The sequence below is a fragment of the Osmerus mordax genome, chromosome 13 (genome assembly GCF_038355195.1).
Source record: "Osmerus mordax isolate fOsmMor3 chromosome 13, fOsmMor3.pri, whole genome shotgun sequence".
Classification (NCBI taxonomy): domain Eukaryota; kingdom Metazoa; phylum Chordata; class Actinopteri; order Osmeriformes; family Osmeridae; genus Osmerus; species Osmerus mordax.
Genome location: NC_090062.1, coordinates 14,683,918 through 14,702,553, shown reverse-complemented (window position 1 = coordinate 14,702,553; position 18,636 = coordinate 14,683,918). Strand labels below are relative to the sequence as shown.

General features: G+C 50.3%; 1 protein-coding gene across 1 annotated transcript; it reads right to left on the bottom strand.

Annotated features, from left to right (window-relative positions):
* Positions 1-415: 415 nt before the first annotated feature.
* On the bottom strand, positions 416-17,745 carry LOC136955140 (atos homolog protein A-like). Its single transcript, XM_067248756.1, has 12 exons — positions 16,720-17,745; positions 6,371-6,555; positions 6,023-6,219; positions 5,563-5,688; positions 3,678-5,448; positions 3,312-3,437; positions 2,742-2,830; positions 2,114-2,204; positions 1,865-2,023; positions 1,677-1,745; positions 1,163-1,365; positions 416-951 (listed from the first exon to the last, which is right to left on the bottom strand). Exons 1-12 carry the CDS (start codon positions 16,748-16,750, stop codon positions 798-800), a joined length of 3,201 nt encoding a protein of 1,066 aa, XP_067104857.1. The 5' UTR covers positions 16,751-17,745; the 3' UTR covers positions 416-797.
* Between the last annotated feature and the right edge of the window lie 891 nt (positions 17,746-18,636).

Below are 18,636 nucleotides of genomic sequence, written 5' to 3'. Positions count from 1 at the left end.
CTTATTATTAATGTCAAAAATACATACTATGATTTACAGAGTTTGCACTACATCATAATGCTTAGCATGACAAACGTCACATGAGCCAGAACTGAAATATTAATTTAAATATTAAATAACTGATGGTATGCTGAAAGTAAATAAACACTAAAGCTAAGGTTATTCTCTTTCTATTGCAACACTTCCGATAAAGTGGTTCTGTAACAGTACAAAAACAAAGTATTAGAATATTACTATTTTTTCCATTTCCAGTTATCGTGGAAATACACAGTGCGCTTCTGATGTCAACTTGGTATTTTCTCTGGCTTGATTGCTTGCTAGTCTTCTTCAGTGGTCCAAGGTTGTTTGTATTTTGGGCTTGTTAAACAGCAGCACTTCTCTGGGACAGAGGTGCACCAAATCTCCCCCCCCCCCATTTCCTGTTGCATTCAGCCCCCCCATTGCTCTTATCACAGCTGTCTGACTGGACAGGATAAGGGGGTCCCACCTCCAGAGACTTTCCCAGTCCTCTCCTGACAGACCCTGGGAAGGACGACTGTAATAAGTCATACAGACAAATATCCCAGTATACCTATGGTAGAGCAAGTAAACTAATGATGGCTCTCAAAATGTCACCCTGTTCACCCCTCCTAACTGGGACCATGTGTGGGCTGCGGTTCACAACTTTGACCCACAGCAGCACACTAAAGAACAGGTGGTCATTTCAGTGGGTACCACCCCCCACTAGCTCCAGGGTCCTGTGGGTTGTTTCGGGTGTTAGGCCTCAGTAGTCCTGTGCTGGTAGGGGAGGACCCGTCTCAGCAGCGGGGGGAGAAGGGCGGGTTGGCTGGGGACTCTGTGAAAGACTGGAGCTCGTAGGCAGCACCACTGTCCACCTCCATGGACTTCCTGGAGAACAGCAGACGGATGTCTCTGTGGAGGTAGATCTTCCCAGACTTTGAGCTCTGGAACCTGAGAGAGAGACAGAAAAAAAGGAAGAGAGACAGAGAGAGAGAGAGAGGAAGAGAGAGAGAGAGGGAAGAGAGAGAGAGAGAGAGGAAGAGAGAGATGGAGAGAGAGATTTTAAAGCTTGTTGAATTGCGAAGACTCCCCGACTGCTCTGCCGGTTTGGTCTCGACTGACAGCTGCCTTGTTTGTCTGCCAGCTAGGTGGAGCGTCTCACCTCAGGTGAACGAGGTAGCGCAGCGTGCGTCCCTGGCCCAGAGGGAGGGGCTTCCTGCTGGCGTGTGTGTGTGAGCCGTCACGGCGGACGGGAACGGAGAAGGTCCTCTGGCGTAGGAAGGTCTGGTGTCCAGCTGGCATGGCCCTCAAGTCATACACCACCACAAACATCTTCACCACGGTTTTGTTGGGGTTGAATAAGGTCTGATGGGGGCGGGGGAAGAAAGCAAAGCTTATCATTTACGTTAATAATCTTCACTAGGACACGAAACGGTTCCGTTGGAACTGCACATCACTCAATTTCCTCGTCTCTCTCTGCATTTCTCCCTTCTCCCACTAGGTGTCTCCCTGCCCTGTGCTCATCCCCAGACTCGTCCCTTTGTTCTCCAACCTGCCAGTGACTCTGATGCACCGCATGACCCCACCGCCCAGCCGGCCCTTTGTCCTCTCCCTCAGAACATAAAAAGCATTCTGCACAAAAGCGTATAGAGCGACAAAATAAGGTGTTTCCTCACCACTTGAATGGTTCCTGATGGGGGTACACGGTAGCCCCTTTTACCCAGGGACTCCAGGTTGATTTCGCCCTGGGAGACACACGACACAAACAGCAAACGACGTCACACAAACGGGAAACGACGTCACACAAACAGGAAACGACGTCCAGTAGTGTGAGCGAGCCGAATGCAGGTTGACAAGGTCTCACCATGTACGGCGAGGGGGCGTTGTCTTCCGACACGCTGTAGAACGACACGTCCACGGGAAAAGTCATGTGACTGGGGCAGAAGGTCCCACTGGCCCCAACCTCCGCCGTGAAGCCCTCGATCATCCCCAGCGGCTCCAGGCGGTGGTTCAACACACACTCCTGGAGATGCACACACACACACACACTCTCGTTACTTGATTTCGCTCCACTATTGGAGACATTAGAGACGTAAGGCGTGCGTCCATGTACCTCAAAGTTGCCCAGGAGGCTGAGACTGGCAGGTGGAGCGCTGGCACTGAGGACCTGCTGCTCCTCCGAGTCCTCCCTCTTCAGACCCACCCTGAGGGGGCAACACAAGCCACCTTGTTACAGTGCATCTGGATCAGGGATGACATACGACCCCTACAAAGGTCATCTTCATTCACCATACCTCATTTAACATAACTGTGTCTGTTTAATGCGAATACGTATTCGTTCAATACGTCGGCACACGACGAAAACTTGACCTTGTTGTGCTTATAAGAAGGTCTGGCCCTGATTCTTTATGAGGCAGGTTCAGGCTGCCATTTTGAGCAGTGTCTTTGGGTGATAGCAGTACAACCTTTAGCCCAGCAGATGGCAGTGTGAAGGGAACCCACTGCAGAGCACCACAGGACTGGCCCATTTCTCTAGATTGGTATAGGAATTATATCTGACCTCTCATCCATGAGTAAACATAATTGTGACCTCTGATCTATTTCTGTTTATAGGCTTAACATCTAATCCCATGACTAATCCAAAACGTTGTAGGGTACATGGAACGTTATTTGAATATATTTAATTAAGGGGTTGTGTTTCTATTCAGGTGGTGATGGGTCTAAGAGGGGGGTCATGTTACCTTTTTCCAGGTGTCCAGGGCAGGCCTTTACAGCCGATCACAGATGAATCCAGGTCAAAGAAGCCAGTCTGGGTTCTCCTTTGGGGAACCTGACGGGGACAAACTCAACTTCATTACAAAACATAGGACATGTCGTCAGCCACACCACAACTGGATGAATTCAGGGGAAACGGATTGCTTCATGCAAAGTAATATTCTGTCTGTGTGTGTGTATGTGTGTGTGTAGGTGTGGATGGGGAAGCAGAAAACAGTCTTGGCCTGGGAGCCAAGGGCTCTCTAACAGTGTCAGTTCATCAGGCAGGAAGCAGGAAGTTAGTCAGAGATCTGTGACTGTTGTGGTTCAGATGAGTCACATGGCTCTTAAGCCTGACTGTCTGTCTGAAGAGTGTGTGTGTGTGCGTGTGTGTGTGTAAACAGACACGAGTCATAAAGCCTGCTCGCAGATACTGTATGATAGTGCACAGTAACATACTGCGTGGTTGTTAGTGGGGTGCTATAGGGGGATATTAAATACAGTAGATAGAAATAAGAAAGAACATGTGTGTTTGTGAGTGTGCATGTGTATCTTACTGGGCTGGAGAGGAGAGGTAGGCCAGTGCATGGGTGGAAGGCCTTGGTTGCAGTGGCGTCTAGTGAGTGGCGGTTTTGCTTCCTCCAGCTGTTGCACGGACGCAGGGGGGAGGGGCTGTGGGCCCGCTGACAAAGAGGAAGAAAGATAAGACAAAGATAAGAGTCAAGGAAAGATGAAGTTGCGATATGTGATACCCATTTGTTTTCAACAGATTGTCCGACCTAACCTCGAGTCCACCCTTCGCTTTATGATAATGATTGATCTTTTGCAATGTGTGGGGAAAAAAAACCTGTCTCTGGGATATTAGATTTCTTCACTGCCTGCAGTAGCTGGTGTGCCAGAGGGCTGTGTGCCATGTCACTCACCAGGACAGTGGGTGTGCTGGGGGCTTTGGTCGTGGGGGTGGTGGGGCCGGAGGCTCCAGAGCCTGGGGGGGCCTGGTTCTCATCCTGCAGGGTGGTGGACTGGCTCTGGGCCTGGAGCTTGATGGGGCTCTGGGTGTGGGCTGGGGAGGCGTCTGTGCAAGTCTGTCTGGTCCTCAGGCCGTTCTCTCTGAGGGTGCGGGGGGTGTCGGAGGGGTCGGGGCCCTGGGCTCTGGGCACCTCTTGGGGCAAGGTCTGTAAACACTGGGGCTGGGGTCTGATCGGAGGGTCTTCAAGTGTAACAGAGGTGCCGTTCTGAGATCGGACAGAATGGTCTACCTCCGGGTTAGTTCTGGCTTTCTCTGTGCAAACAGGTGCATGGGTCGTGGCGTCTGTGTCCCTGTGGCCGGGGGCGTGGCCGGGGGCGTGGCCGTTGGCAAAGCCATTACTCGAACTACAGCTCACGTCTGGCGTCCTGTGAGTGGTGCGCGTGGTGTGTGTGTACGTGCGGACCGTGAGGGTCTGGGTGTGTGTGCGGTGCAGAGGGCTGCTGTGTGTCGGGGACAGAGAGGGGACGCCCAGCCTGTCCTGGATGAGCCTGGCGATGTCGTGCACTGCCTGGGAGATGAGGGAGTTCTCTCTCTCCCTGTCTCTCTCCCGCTCTCTCTCCTTCTCTCCATCTCCGGGCTCGCTCAGTCTCAGTCTCCTGCAGGCCGCGGGCTTGGGGGACGACGTCTCTCGTTTACCCGGAGGCGTGTCGTGAACGGGCGTGTCGAACGGGGAGGGGCGAGCGTGGCCGGCGGGCTCAGGGGGCGGGGCCTCCGCCTCTTTGGTCTTTCGGAGAGTTGTGTCGTCATGGCTACCCCCCCAGAAGGCTTTGGGAGGGGCGTCCGGCGCGAAGAGGGCTGACGGTAGGGGCGGAGCAGTCGGGTCACAGAAGTTGAGGCGCTGTGCAATGCGGGCGATCACTTCCTGTCTCTCCTGAAGCAGAGAGCCAATCAGGGGGTTGGTCTCTGTGGTGATGGGCCTGGGGGAGGGGCAGCGTGGTGGGTCGGTCAAGGACAGGGTCTTGAAGGCCCTCAGCGGTTCTGAGCCCCCGCCCCGAGAGGTCTCCGCCCCGTTAGACAGACCATAGTCCTCGGTGTGGGGGGGGTCGGAGGGGCCATTGAGGGCAGAGTACAGCCACCTCACGGCCTTCCCGCCTGGGGGGAGGGGGGAGTGCGAGCGGGAGGGGGAGGGCCGGGAGAACAGGGGGGAGCCCTGACGATGCGGGGTGTTGACCTGGGGGAGCTCTCCATTCTGAAACATGTGACCATGGCTGTCTGAAGACTCCTGGCTCCTCTTATTGTGGAGGGGGAGACCAGAGAGGGGGAGACCAGAGAGGGGGAGACCGGAGAGAGGGAGACCAGAGAGGGGGAGACTGGTGATGGGGAAACTTGCGATGGGGAGCCCAGCGATGGGGAGACCTAGGGTGTTGGAGCTCTTGCTATAAAGGGGGAAATGAGCATTGTGAAGCCGACTCTCTTTCGATTCCTGGCCCCTCCTGAAGTGTGAGGGGAGGCCCTGGCCGGGGTGGAGGGTGGGGGTCTTGCTGTAAAGGGGGGGCAGGGCAGTGTGGATGCTGCAGGCCAGGATGGGGTAGGTGGACTGGCGGGGGAGGGACTGGACGCGGACGCGCAGGGCGACGCTCTGGGAGACGTTAGGGACGGGGAAGAGATGCTCCGAGGGCGGCTGGGAGAACTTCCAGACCAGCTCCTCATCCGCTGCGCTGATCCTGCAGACGACACAGGAACAGGGGACGGGTCAGCGGGGAACGGGTCAGGGGGGAACCCCAGCTGCTGAGGGATATGAGGGTGGAAAGTGTGAGGTGTTGGGAGCGTGTGTTTACCTGTACAGGATGTTTCTGGGGACGACACCGTGGGAGGCGCTGAGCCAGGCGCTGAGCTGGGAGAAGAACACGTAGGAGCGCACGGCCAGCAGCAACGTCTTCTCCTCGATGAAACGTTCACCACTCCTACAGAGAGAGAGACACAGAGAGACAGAGAGAGAGACACAGAGAGGGAGACAGAGAGACAGAGAGAGAGACACAGAGAGAGAGACAGAGAGAGATAGAGACAGAGACAAATTAAGGACAGAAAGAGAGAGACACAGATTAAGGACAGAAAGAGAGAGACACAGACAGAGAGAGACACAGATTAAGGACAGAAAGAGAGAGAGATTAGTCAGAGAGAAAACGAGAGAAAGAAGAGGCGGCGACGTGAGGGATCCTGGCTCAATGCTTTTAGCTATTCTGGCTATAAAAAAAAGAATAATAAGAAAAGTGTTTGAGAGAAAGAGAGGGCGCGTACTGTCGGGGTACTGGCTGCAGGGTCCATCTCTCGAGCAGCAGAGCGTCCTGTTTGATGGCCGGGTCACTGATGGGGTCGCTGGGAGGGCACTCGTCTCCATAGCAGCAGTCTGGCAGTAGCATGACCTCAATCATGATGGGAATACTGTTCCTCCACAGCAACATCACCTCCGAGCGTGTCCGCCTGGCCTGTCGACACTGGGTAAGGCAAACACACACACACACAAGGACGATCAATGTGTGTCTGTATGTGTGTGTGTGTGTGTGTATTTATGTAAGCCTGGAAACCACTTGGTGCTGGTTTGCATGGAGACTGTGTGTAAATGAGATGGATGTGTGTGTGTGTTACCTGAGGCAGTTTGTCGCTGCACTCATGCTTGTGGAGGGGGGGCAGGGTCGACTGGGCAGGGGGGCAGTGGAGCCCCTCGGTCCTTCCCTTCACGGAACATTCTGGAGTCCGCCCCTCTGTGATGAGCAGAGTCAGGAACACGAGGAACTCCTCGGCGTCATACTCGAAGAACTCCTCGGCCGCGTCTGCATGAAGGAGAACCCACGAGAACCGCTTAGAACCACAGGGGAACCTTTCAGACCGGAGCCAGCAGAGAAGACCGAAGAACAGGACACTCGGGCCTGACTCGTTTGCAGTGGAGAAGCTGCAGGGGACACAAATAAGTTACCCATCTAGCAAAGCTCAGACTTCCAGCATTTCTGCTATGGTCTGACGAATCACGACTATCTCCTGGATATAGGGTTTCAGGCCTGCGTGTGTGTGTGCGTGTGTTTGGTTTTTAAAATGGGCCGGTGTTTGTGGGTGAGGAGGAGAAATGAGACAACTTTTCCAGTTGTGCTCGTTGGGAGATAAATTTAGCGCTGATACGTCAGCTGAGCTCAGGCGTGGTGTAACACACTGCAAGACTAACTTCTCTCTCTCTCACCCACACACAGTACCACCCCCCTTCCCAGTTCAGGACAGAAATAACACTGCTCTGGTTCTTCACCATCCGGTCAGCTGAGGCAGGGTTTGCCTTAGGGGTTAGGGTGGGGCAAACCTGGCAACCCAGCACCAGCAAGAGAGAATAGAGCCTTATTCTCCTCCACATGCCGAGCTATCCTCCCAGGAATACCTCAGACTGGATCAGAGAGAGGAGTAATTAGCTCGGCGCACGGAATCTGTCAGTCTGTTAGCACAATGCAGGAGAGACGGGGATGCCAAGGTGTTTGTGATAACCTTACGTGCCAAAAATAGCACAACATGTGTTTTATAAACGACATTCTGTGCCAATTAGGTCGATTTCTTTGAGGGGTATTCACGTCTTGCCTATGGTATGGAGTGTGTTGTATAAGCAGGACCAAATGTGTCGGGGCTAAAAAGCCTGGCTGCACTATGGCTCCTCCTTAAGACACAGCTTTAGAATACCCTGAGGAGGTCAGCTGCTGCATGACGACTCCCAGTCCTCCCAGCTGCCTGCTCACACACACACACACACACACACACACACACACACACGTGTGCACGCACACACACACACACACACACACACACTATAGAAACAGTCTTGTTACAGTTAGCCCAGACCGAACAGAGCCTTTCTCAGCTGGCTCTATCGGTGTGAGCGCACTGGGAGTGCTTTGTGTCAGTTTCAGGCGATGTGTGTGTAAAAGTGTGACTGTGTGTGTGGGTGTGTGTGTCTGAGGCAGTCACGCACATTCTTCCAGGGAACTCCTCCCACATGCTTTGAGCTGTGCACTGCACGTGGAAAGAGAACAGCACAACATAGAGCTGGGAGAGAGAGGGGAGGGGGGGAGCTGCCAGCTGTAGCTAAGGGAGAGGGGGAGGGAGTGCAAATGCTGCCTGTTCTGACTGGCTAGCTCACTGGCCTAGCACAGCCCCTGCTAGGATTAGGGTTTACTGTTAGTTGGTTTGTGGACTACGGGCTCCCAGGGATGTGGGCTAAAGGTAACACTCTGGACGGACGAGAGGATGGGGGAGGAAGAGCAGCCCGAGGGAGGGGGAGGGAGGGGACGGATTCCGGAGGAGGAGAAGGAGTAAGGGAGGGAGACAAAGAGAGACAGAGAGAGGGAGACTGAGCGGAGGGAGGGAGGGTTTGAGGTGGAGGAAGACACAAAGGAGGCCCGCATGAAGATGACAGAGGGATCTGAGTAGCAGAAAGGAGCTTCTTAGAAAGAGCGTACCAGCAGCAATACGTTTCAGGGGGTCGTACTGCCCCCGTTTCCCATAAGGGAAAGTGACACACGTGCACGCACGCGGAACAAAAGAGCCAGTCAGGGTCCCTGCCTGGGATTGGCTGAGAGGCCCCGTGTCTGCGTTGATGGTATCTGCTGTTCTCTAGGGCGGTGGGTCTCTACGGAACATTCCTTCACGTGGAGCCTCAGTCTCCGTGCACCGTGCTTAACGTGACGTCTCCCTTCCCCTCTAACTTCGTTATCCTCACATCATTTGACAAGACGGCAGTAACCTTTCGGGTGACCCAGACGATAGGACCCGACTTGACGTGCCTCAAGTCCTCCCAGACACACTCTTCACCTTCTCCCTCTTTTGACCCCCTGTTCTATGTTACTGTCCATGTTCTGCTATCCCTCTTGCCAAGCCCTCTGTTCAGTGTCTGGGTGTTATTATGTAACAGGTCAGATTTAGAGTAGAGATGGGCAAGCACTTCTAAAGTATTAATAGTGCTGCAGCAATTGAGTAGCGCTGGCGATGAGCCCACATATCAGCTGGTGTTCTCTCACACACACACACACACACACACACACACACACACACACACACACACACACACACACACACACAAATACAAAGACACACTTCTCTCATCAGCTGTCACCGCCTTGTAACCTCAAGGTTTTGCATGTCAACCTGGTGTTGTGTCATGTGCTTTGGAAAACGCCCTCTGATGTGTGAACAGAGAGAGAGAGAGAGAGAAGAGAAAAGTGTTCATCACAAAGACAAGCGTAAACACCCTGCTCTCTACCTGACCTGTGGTAGAACCGGATACACTGCAGCTCAAACGTAGCAGTCTCTCTCCTGAGGCCTCCTCCAGGCCCTGACATTTAATGAGGACAACTCGCTAAACATGTTTGAGAGTGTGCATGTAAATCAGTGATAGATGTTCTCATCCGATTTGCGAACAGGAAGAGCAGCCGTTGCGCTGGTGGTTTTGCGTCCCATGGCGACAAGATAAGCTGGCACAGTAATCTGGCCTCTTTGGCCCCGCGATCGCACTCTGGAGCGTTTCTCCAACCCAACCATGGTTTCCACACAGAGCGGAGTCCATCGGGCAGCTTTGGCTGTTACAAAACACCACACAGGTCATGGGGGAGGGCTTGTTTGTGCGACCTACACAAAAGCACTTAAGATGTACCTACTGACAACACCGTTCTTCCAGGTCGGTGACTACAGCGCCGCGTGCGTTTTCCTACCCAGATACCAGAGAGACAGAGATAGGACTGGTCACGGGAGCCATGCAGGTCCAACCTGCCTGTTCCAGCCAGGCCCACGACACAACCTGGATCCAGTCTGACACGCTCAACCAGCTGACGGGTGCCCTCTGTCGTCTACACACATTTAAATATAACATTTAACTAACGCTTCCAAGGAACCCAAAACATTGAAATCCCACCCAGTTGTGCTGTGATTAGAAGCAGAATACATCTTGTTCAGTCTGCTCACTGAAAGGTTAAGCGCAGCACCATGCTGGGGACAGTGACACACAGTCACATAGAAATGTTGGTTTAGCACAATCATGAACACAGTTGCGGTAAGGAAGATTAAATAAGCAGCTCCTCTAAGCTAAATCTACTTACAACAGCCCCCAGCGAGATAAATATAGCCTAGCCACAGCATGGTAACCATCTCTGTCTGACTCCTCCCTACTCCCCTCTTATACAAGGCCACGACAGACCATCACACATGGACACAGAGTACCAGAGCTGGCTAGGAGGCCCTGAGATCCTGTCTGTAAGGCCCACGGTGCAGCCTGTAAGGCCCACGGTGCAGCCTGTAAGGCCCACAGTGCAGCCTGTAAGGCCCACGGTGCAGCCTGTAAGGACCACGGTGCAGCCTCTAAGGCCCACGGTGCAGCCTGTAAGGACCACGGTGCAGCCTGTAAAGACCACGGTGCAGCCTCTAAGGCCCACAGTGCAGCCTGTAAGGCACACGGTGCAGCCTGTAGGGCCCTGTGATGTTTCTGAGTCTCACCCGGAGCAGAGCCCCTGGAGAACACAGGAAGGGGAAATAACAATGGTGAGGTTATACCGTGCCTCTCTCCTCTGTCTATCCTCACAGGCTCCCTTTTTAATCCCTCCCTCTTTCTCTCTCTGACTGAAAATCCTTTGTGAATAGAACTCACTGGTCGGAGCCATCACTCTGGCCCTGTGGTCATAGTCTTAGTCAGGTGGCTGAGCGGTAAGGGAGTCGGGCTAGTAATCCGAAGGTTTCCAGTTCGATTCCCGGTCATGCCAACTGACGTTGTGTCAGTTGGCATGACCACTTCACCCTACTTGCCTCGGGGGAATGTCCCTGTACTTACTGTAAGTCGCTCTGGATAAGAGCGTCTGTTAAATGACTAAATGTAAATGTAATGTACTTCTGTCAACTACAGAAAACCGAGTTGAGATGCAAGAAGAAGAGAGAGAGAGACAACACGTCAGCCAAAACACTTCAGCTCTGAGAAGCAGACCTAAGTCTCTGGTCATAGGAGTACATTCATTTTGCATGGGGACAAAGGGTTGCCAAGGCAACACAGATATCACGTTAATGTCCCCGTCACGGACATTCAGTGTGTGTGTGTGTGTAGGAATGAGCTAGGGACGTGTGTGTGTGTGTGTGTGTGTAAAGGAGTAAATTGAGGCTAATGTTTCTAAAAAGCGAAGAGGCTCTGATGGATTGCATGATCCACTGTATTAATCACTGCCCTGTGACATGTGTTTGTGTGTGTGCATCATGCAGAGTCTTTGTTGTCCACAACAGCAGTGCAAACCTTTCAGTGTAATGATAGGATAGGATTGGTTTCCAGCCTGTGAATCACTCCAGTGTTTCACACTGCTCACCACATCTGCTCACCTTTCCTGCTCAGCCAGCATCTCAGTCAACACACAAGACACAATGGAAGGACAGGCAGACAAACCATCTCTAAGCTCGCAACAGAACGTAAATCACCCTGCGTTTATGAAACAAAGAACTTAAACAAAATGGCTTTTTATAAAGTCCTCTCTTTAGAGAGAGAATTTTGTTGACAGAAAATGGGAGGAACAATTTCCGATGTTATGTTAGGCAGCCTGGAGCAAATGCCACTGAGGGAATATGAAGTCAACCCATGTTCAACGTTTCCCATTTCCTCTCAATCCCACTTGTTAGCATTTATCCAGACTCCACAGGCCTGTTTGAGTGAGCCTAACTTCCACACTGCACCGCCCTCTCTCTCTCTTTTCCCCTCTCTGCTCTTCACACAAAGGGGCAGATTCACAGCACACATAGCAACAGGAACTGGATGCTGATTGGCTGAGAGGATGGGTACTGTTCCAGCAGAAAATAACTCTCCTTCTGCTCCTGTGAACTTTCTATTGTCTTGTTCAGACACAAACACGCACACAACCGACCAACGGACTCAAAAACCTGGCAGTATAAACTCATTAGCAACTGAACCTTTACAGCCTGTAGCCTAGCCTGTACAGTAGAGTCATCGCACGCATACAAACTGCTGACGAAAAAACCTGACAAAAAGTACAGCAGTTTCAGAGGGTGCAAAAGCTTATCTTTAATACCCTTTTGTATAAGAATAATACACACAGCTGCTGAGCTCCCAACGTTCGCACTGTTCCTCTGGGAAGCACCGCTTCATTGTTCCCACATTACAGGTTCTCATCACTGGGGCCAGAAGTTTGGGCTTAGTCGGTCGTGGTGCTCAAGGTCAAGTTCTCAACTAAGCTCTGATGCATTCTGTTGGATGTTTAGGAACAGCATTGTATTGTTATGAGTGAGAGAGACGCCATAATATGTACTATTCCGAGCTATATGACAGTCCTATAAATTGGCTAAACACTGCATAAAGGCATACTTCTGCCACAACGGATGTGTAGCACCCATGGTTTGCTGCCATTAGGTGCTAATGCAGTCAGCCCACAGCTGTGACGAGCCGCTTGAAGGGAAAGGGAATGGCGTACCGGAACGATATGGTCTTGCCGTCTCCCCCAGTCCCCCACCTCTACCTGGGTTAGCGTGACCAGGCCTCTTGGACCTGACCAGGTCCTGTCAGCTCTGAGCCCCAGTGCGTTTCACTGGTCCTGGTTGGGCCTGAGGCGTGGGGCCTAGGGATGCCATGAGAGCTGAAGTACACTCATTGTCCCACTAATGCTGATTGCGTAACCGGGTGCTTGGGAGAACAGCACAGGCTAGTAATCCTTAGTGCAATGCATAACCACTCCGCTGAGTACAAACACACACACTGCGAGGGAAAAGAACAAGGGGTGAGTTGTACAATGGAGTCAAACAAAGCTTTTCCCCCTGAAAATCAGCACACACACACACACACACACAGACAGACAGAGCAGGTTGAGCAACCTCAACATGGCTCAAAAGGGCATTGACAGTGTGTCAGTCGTCCTGCTGTGGTTGGTTACTGGAGTATGTCTGCCACAGACCAGTTTGGCTCTTGGCTAAAAAAAGACAGACACAAACAGCCAAGGGCCCATGTCTGGTGGCCGTTCTCCCAGCCACGCTGAGCGGCTTCATCTGCAAGAGGAGAACACGGCTGGTCACCAGCCTTTGGCTGCACCGGACAGCGTGTTCAAAAGTGATCATGGAAACATGAAAACAACCGTGACATACACGTACAGTGAAAAACACACATCTTCTAATGAGTTGTTACTCAGATGGTATCAGTTGACAGAGCAATAGTGGCTTGAGGTACAAATCAAACTAAGGTGTGTGTGTGTAAACCAGATCCCAGTCCTCAGCTTATATAACTAAGCAGACAGAGGTACATGGTGTCTGGTGACAACAACCTCAAGCCATTCCTGACTGGCGGCCGCACACCGCTACTGGTTGCGTAGATCCCTTTGTCTGAAAAGAAATCTGTCGCTCACTGTCTCTCTATCCATCTGTCTAGCGTGGTGAGGCTATTAAATGTGACATGTTTCCTGCCTTTATCCATGATAGCATCAGCGGATAGAGGTAGCTATGGCGTTACTGCTGAGGTAGTACAGTAACGCGAGGCAAATGAGATGTGAACGCTTAGGATCGCTGAACTCCGTGACCGCAGTCCCGAGGACAGATCGAGCGGTCCCCGTGCCGACGGAGCACTACGGCAGACGAGCTGACACGAAGAGAGGGAAGGAGGAGAGAAGAAGGAGGAGAAGGGAGGAAAAGAAGGGAGAAGGGAGGGAGGAGAAGGGAGAGCGAAGCTAGGAGACAAACGTGACGGTTTTTGAAATGTTAAGCGGACGTTCTCGTCTCCTACTCCATTACGGCTCACACAAATCTAGCCTGTCACTTTCAGGGATTCATTCAAGGTTCGCAGGTCACTTTTCTAGTTCAAGCCAGTCCTCTAGCTGCATGTAGGGCAGAATCAGAGTAGAACTCCCGGACAATTCTTCCTCCTGCCAGCAAAAACCCAACAGGTCCAGATGGTTCATCCTGCTCCTGTGGCGCTGGATGCTGGTTGGCTGTGAGGAACCACGGGGCTCAAGGAGATGACGACAAAAAGGGACAGGTTGATGTCCCTCCATAGCCAAAACACGTATCAGACAGCCCTCCTCTGTGTATGTATGTATGTATGTATGTATGTATGTATGTATGTATGTGTTTCCCAAGACCCCAATGTTAGGTAAGAGCATTACTGGGAGAACTGGAGCAGAGTCACGTGCAGCCACTAGGTTTACTTACAGTGAAAGCTGTTACCACAGCATTTGATGAGGGTTGATTGACCTCCCAAGGCCCAGTGTAGACTGTAGAGTTCCCATGATGGATTTCACCAACGTGTTAAATATTTCAGGAAATACCGCTTTTAGAATAGCTCTCTGAAGTCTCACTAAACAGACCCATACAGTGGAGAGTGGGATGTGTTTGCCATCTTTGCTTGGTGAAGTTCAAACTACAGCAGAATGTGATTTAATTTCAATAATTTCACTGTCTTTTACAGCTTTAAAAAAACAACAGAAAAGCCCATGAATAATCAGACCGCTACTAAATACCCTTACATGACCGTAGCTGACGATGACACATGGTTGTCGTAGCTACAACAAACGAGGTGTGACTGAGAACACCTGTTGTGCCTCTTGGTATGAATCACTTCTTTTAACAGAGTGGGGACAGGTGCCATATGGGACCAGGGCAAGAGTCTGTTTTCCTTCAATCTGGCCTGTTGATCAGTGAAAGTCCACTCTGTGATCTACTGCTCGCCCTGTTGGCTGAGAAGGCAGCTAAACAGTCTACTTTGGCCATGTGGGGGTGTGGATCTCCCCTCAGACTCCCACATAGGACTGCGGAAGGAAACCTCCACCTCCAAACAAACAGAATAACAGGCTGTGGAAGCCTGAGCACCGCGGCTGCTGTTGCAAACCAAGGCAGCCCTGCCTCCCCAACAGGCTCCACTCCAGTATGACTGACTAACTCTGAGCTCATCTGTGAGTGTTTTGACTCTCCTTGGCTCTTGGCAGAAGCACGTCTCCACACAGCCTCCTCCAGCTACACGTCACCCTGTGAGTGTTCCATACCCTTTATGAGGATTGTGAAAGCTGTTGGTTAAGCTTTATGGTTAAAAAGAAAACAGTCCTAATCTAGATTGAGCATTCTGTTCCACTTGCACAAGACACTGATCACTTCAACCTACAGAAAAACAAACCGGTCAGATGACTTCAGTTAGATCTGAGCAAAACAGTGTTCTGATCTTTCAGTCACAGAAAGACACATGTTTGCAATGATGGTTACAAGAGGCCTTGCACATACGAGTTCAACTTCAGCTGACCCCACTGTCTGTCCTCTGCTTAACTCTGGCAAGATGTCCAGCAAGGCTGGGGTATTTTATCCATCCTGTCTTGTCACTATCCAACTTGTATTTAACATTACAGATAGGACACCTACCTGACCCAAATCTTCCCTTTGAAGTATGCCACAGCAGCATCATGACACAGCGCATGCCTGGGCTTGTCTGCACCACCACCTCCAAGTCTCCACTCCACTGTCCAGCACGTGGCCCTCAGACGGCTGTCGCTCTGCTTACCAGGGCTGGCGTATCTACATAAACACATCCCCTCAGCGCTGCACTTCCAGTAGAAGTCCCTCTTTGAGTCCTGGGCTAGACGTGAGTGTGTTGGACAGAGCAGTCTGCTATTTCCACTTGAGGAACAGTGTGTTCCAATTTTCAAATGACAATAGCACAGAGCACCAAGCTGTCATAATGGGATCTGCTCCAGAGCAGCCTCTACTGCGATGATCTTTTATTCGCGGAATCTTGTCAAGGTGCCACAGTCGCAAGTGCTTCTATTGGTGGAAGGAACGACTAGGAAACGCCACTACGTAACCCCAATCTCATAATTAAACAAAAAACAGTGCTGTTTACTACTGGCCCCAGATTGCTACCTAGCTGTAATTACTGAGTACAGTGTCAGCGTGCCCTTTAGCACAGCCGCCACATAGCCCAGATGTCTGAGCATGGCTTTCCATATAAAGGCAGTGTATGTGCACACACAGGCAAGGCAGGGGTTAAATCCCAGCCTGTGTACATGTTTACTCTCAGTGCTAGGGAATCGTGTTACCAGGACCACAGCGTGAGTTCAATTTGTACAGGACACACTTTGAGAACAAACTTTAAGAAATATTTTAACACAGCTATGACCTTAACCCACCCCCTCTAGGTGATTAAAATAATCTCATCACAAAAAACCTGACCCCTAAGTATGATCGACAGGATAAAGGTCTACGATGCAGATTGGTGCCTCTGGGTTATTGTTCAATCACTGACTGATAAACATGAGAAATCCATCTGTAAATGATTATGTCATTGCAGAAGTCAATAAGGTACATGATAGTTGCTCTAAGGTACATAGTTGCTGTACATAGTTTGTTAGCTTTTAATTATCATTAAAAAAACTGTACATTTTGTACAATGGCTGGCAATGGAAATAGTGTGCAGGAAAACCTTTATGCGAATTGTCCAGGCCTATATTCAGCCCAAACTGTTATAAGCGTGTATACAATTTTAGCTTCACAGGTTTTGGTGACAGTTCCTGCAAGAGATGCACTGAACAACACTGAGCAGAATTGCACAATGGAACTTTGTCTCAGACCATAGCATGCAAGTCAGCTGTTCAGGTTTGTCGTTGCTGTTGTGCTTTTCAGGAGCTGAGGGATTCGTTTCAAATCATATTATGGCATAGGCATACTGGAGCCCGATATATAAAGTACTTGTAAAGATAATAAGGGTCTCATATGTTTGAAATATGTTTGTTTTTTTACTCGCAGGGTTAGGCTTTGTTATTGACAAAGCTGCGATGAAGTTAACCAGCTGTTACATCACTCCATTACTGTCCCTGATTCCTCTCCCAGGGGAATGACCAGATTCCAATGGTTGAACCAGTATGAGCCAAGGGTGATTGTGTCAATACTGCAATTCAATGCAGAAATATTGAGACTGACCACAACATGGGATGTCGCAAGCAAATTTTGAATTAAACTTTTACCTCGTTCAGTTTTCATGTTTTCCAGTGTCATCGGGATGCCTTCCTCGTCTCTCGCAGGGACTTCTGTCTTCCGTCTGTTATTTCTTCTTGAAGGCTGACACACGACAAACACAACCTTGACAGCAATTCTGTATGGACCCCAAGCCTCGAAAAGATTGCGCTGACTTAATATATTAAGCAACAATGCCAGCTGAAAAGCCGTTATGCTGCCAATTGCTCCCTATCCAACAAAGCATTGCTTTGTTTGCACGCCACTGTACACGTCCATCGGGTTGTACTGTAAACTGGTGGACGAAGACTAGCTTGCACCGAACGATTAACTATCGCAATTGGGTTGTTAATCAATACGCCAACAAGAATTAAACTGACTAGCAAACTAGCTACCCTGACAATACACTTCAGAATCGAACATTAGCACAAGAACCACAGCAGTCACCTCGCAAAGCATCCCTCTCAGTATTGTATTGCTCGCAATGTAAGCGACTGTAAACTAGCTACTTCGTCCTGTGTGGCAAGCTTGCTCACCAATGACTAGCTAGCTAACATAACTACCTAGTTAGCTTGCTAGGCATCTGTTGACGACGACCTTGTGTCAAAACACCCCAACCCCCACGCAGGTACAGAATGTCCTCCTCTCCGCTGCACGACGACGGACGAGTCTTGTTCAACGAATCATTCTGTTGGAATGACAATGTCAACGCATGACGTTGATGAAAAACATATCGTCCGGGTTTTCATCCAGCAATGACTGTAGGCTAGCTAGGTTGGGTTGCCACCTCTCCCCCACTTTTGGTCCGCTTCATACCATCACAACTTTTACAGAAACATGCTAGCTAACTAGCTGGCTATCTTCGAGACTTGGCCGCAGCAGCCTGCATAGCTAGTGCTCGCTAGCTTGCTAACAAATGTCTTGTTTACTCTACAGAGTCACTGTTAACTAGCTTGCCAACTCAATCCAATATAAATTCGGTGATAAAGTAATGCTGAGTATTCTCGTCATCACTGCTCACAAAGCTTTTGCCACCAACTCTTACAGCCTACTCTCAAGTCTGTCCCCCTCTCACCTCCCCGCTGCTTGTCAAAACAGATCAGTGTGCAGCCTCCGAGTCACGTGTCCCAACAACAGCTCTTGGTCACTTCCTATCTCAACAGCCCTCAAGTGAACCTGCTGCCATGACAACCATACATTATCAACATATCTAAACTCTTTGGCTACATGTTTGTCAAAGATAAACCCTCAAAACATTACTGACACATCCCATTACTGACTTGACACATGCACCCACAGCAAGTTGGTGAGGATACAGTCGGACATCCGTAGGGAAAACGGCCTGAGCCAGGATTGGATGGTGGGGTTGACGGCGTTCTCTTGTGTGCACGTGGCACGTGAGATTTATTTTACGTGAACATTTTGTTCTCGTCAGTGTGGCTGTGCATGGCGTGGTGTGAAAGCCTGGTATACAGCTGCTACCTGTAGCTTATTGACAAGTACGTCGCAAATACAATTCTCGATATCTTGTTTATTGTTCGAAGCTCCAACTTGGAGCCTCCAAGCATTCGTTATTGGCGTATTGCAGATGTTGGCATTATAACATTTACATTGTAAACAGCAAGCCACTCAGTTTTTGTCTTCTTGTCATTAGACGTTAATCAGACATATAATTAATGTTCAAGTTAACGGGATGGAAGATGTATTGATATTTTCTAGAAAATGCTTGTTTTCATCTAATCATATTGGAGATCATATTGGAGAAAAGAGGGGCAGATGGTCGATGAAGCTAAAGCAACAACAGTTTCAGCACTTTTGTCTCCTCCAGCAAGTTTTAGAAAAGAAACACAGTGCCATCTCCTGGCATAAAAGTAGAAATCCACATTGTTAGTGACCAAATGTGCTATGACACAAATGTATTTTTGCAA

Coding starts and splice junctions, on each gene's coding strand:
- LOC136955140 (XM_067248756.1), bottom strand. CDS start 16,750: ATGACACTGGAAAACATGAAAACTGAACGAG. Junction 6,556..16,719: donor AAACATGAAAACTGAACGAG/GTAAAAGTTTAA, acceptor TCCTTCATGCAG/ACGCGGCCGAGGAGTTCTTC. Junction 5,689..6,022: donor CTGCAGCCAGTACCCCGACA/GTACGCGCCCTC, acceptor CTCTCTCTGTAG/GAGTGGTGAACGTTTCATCG.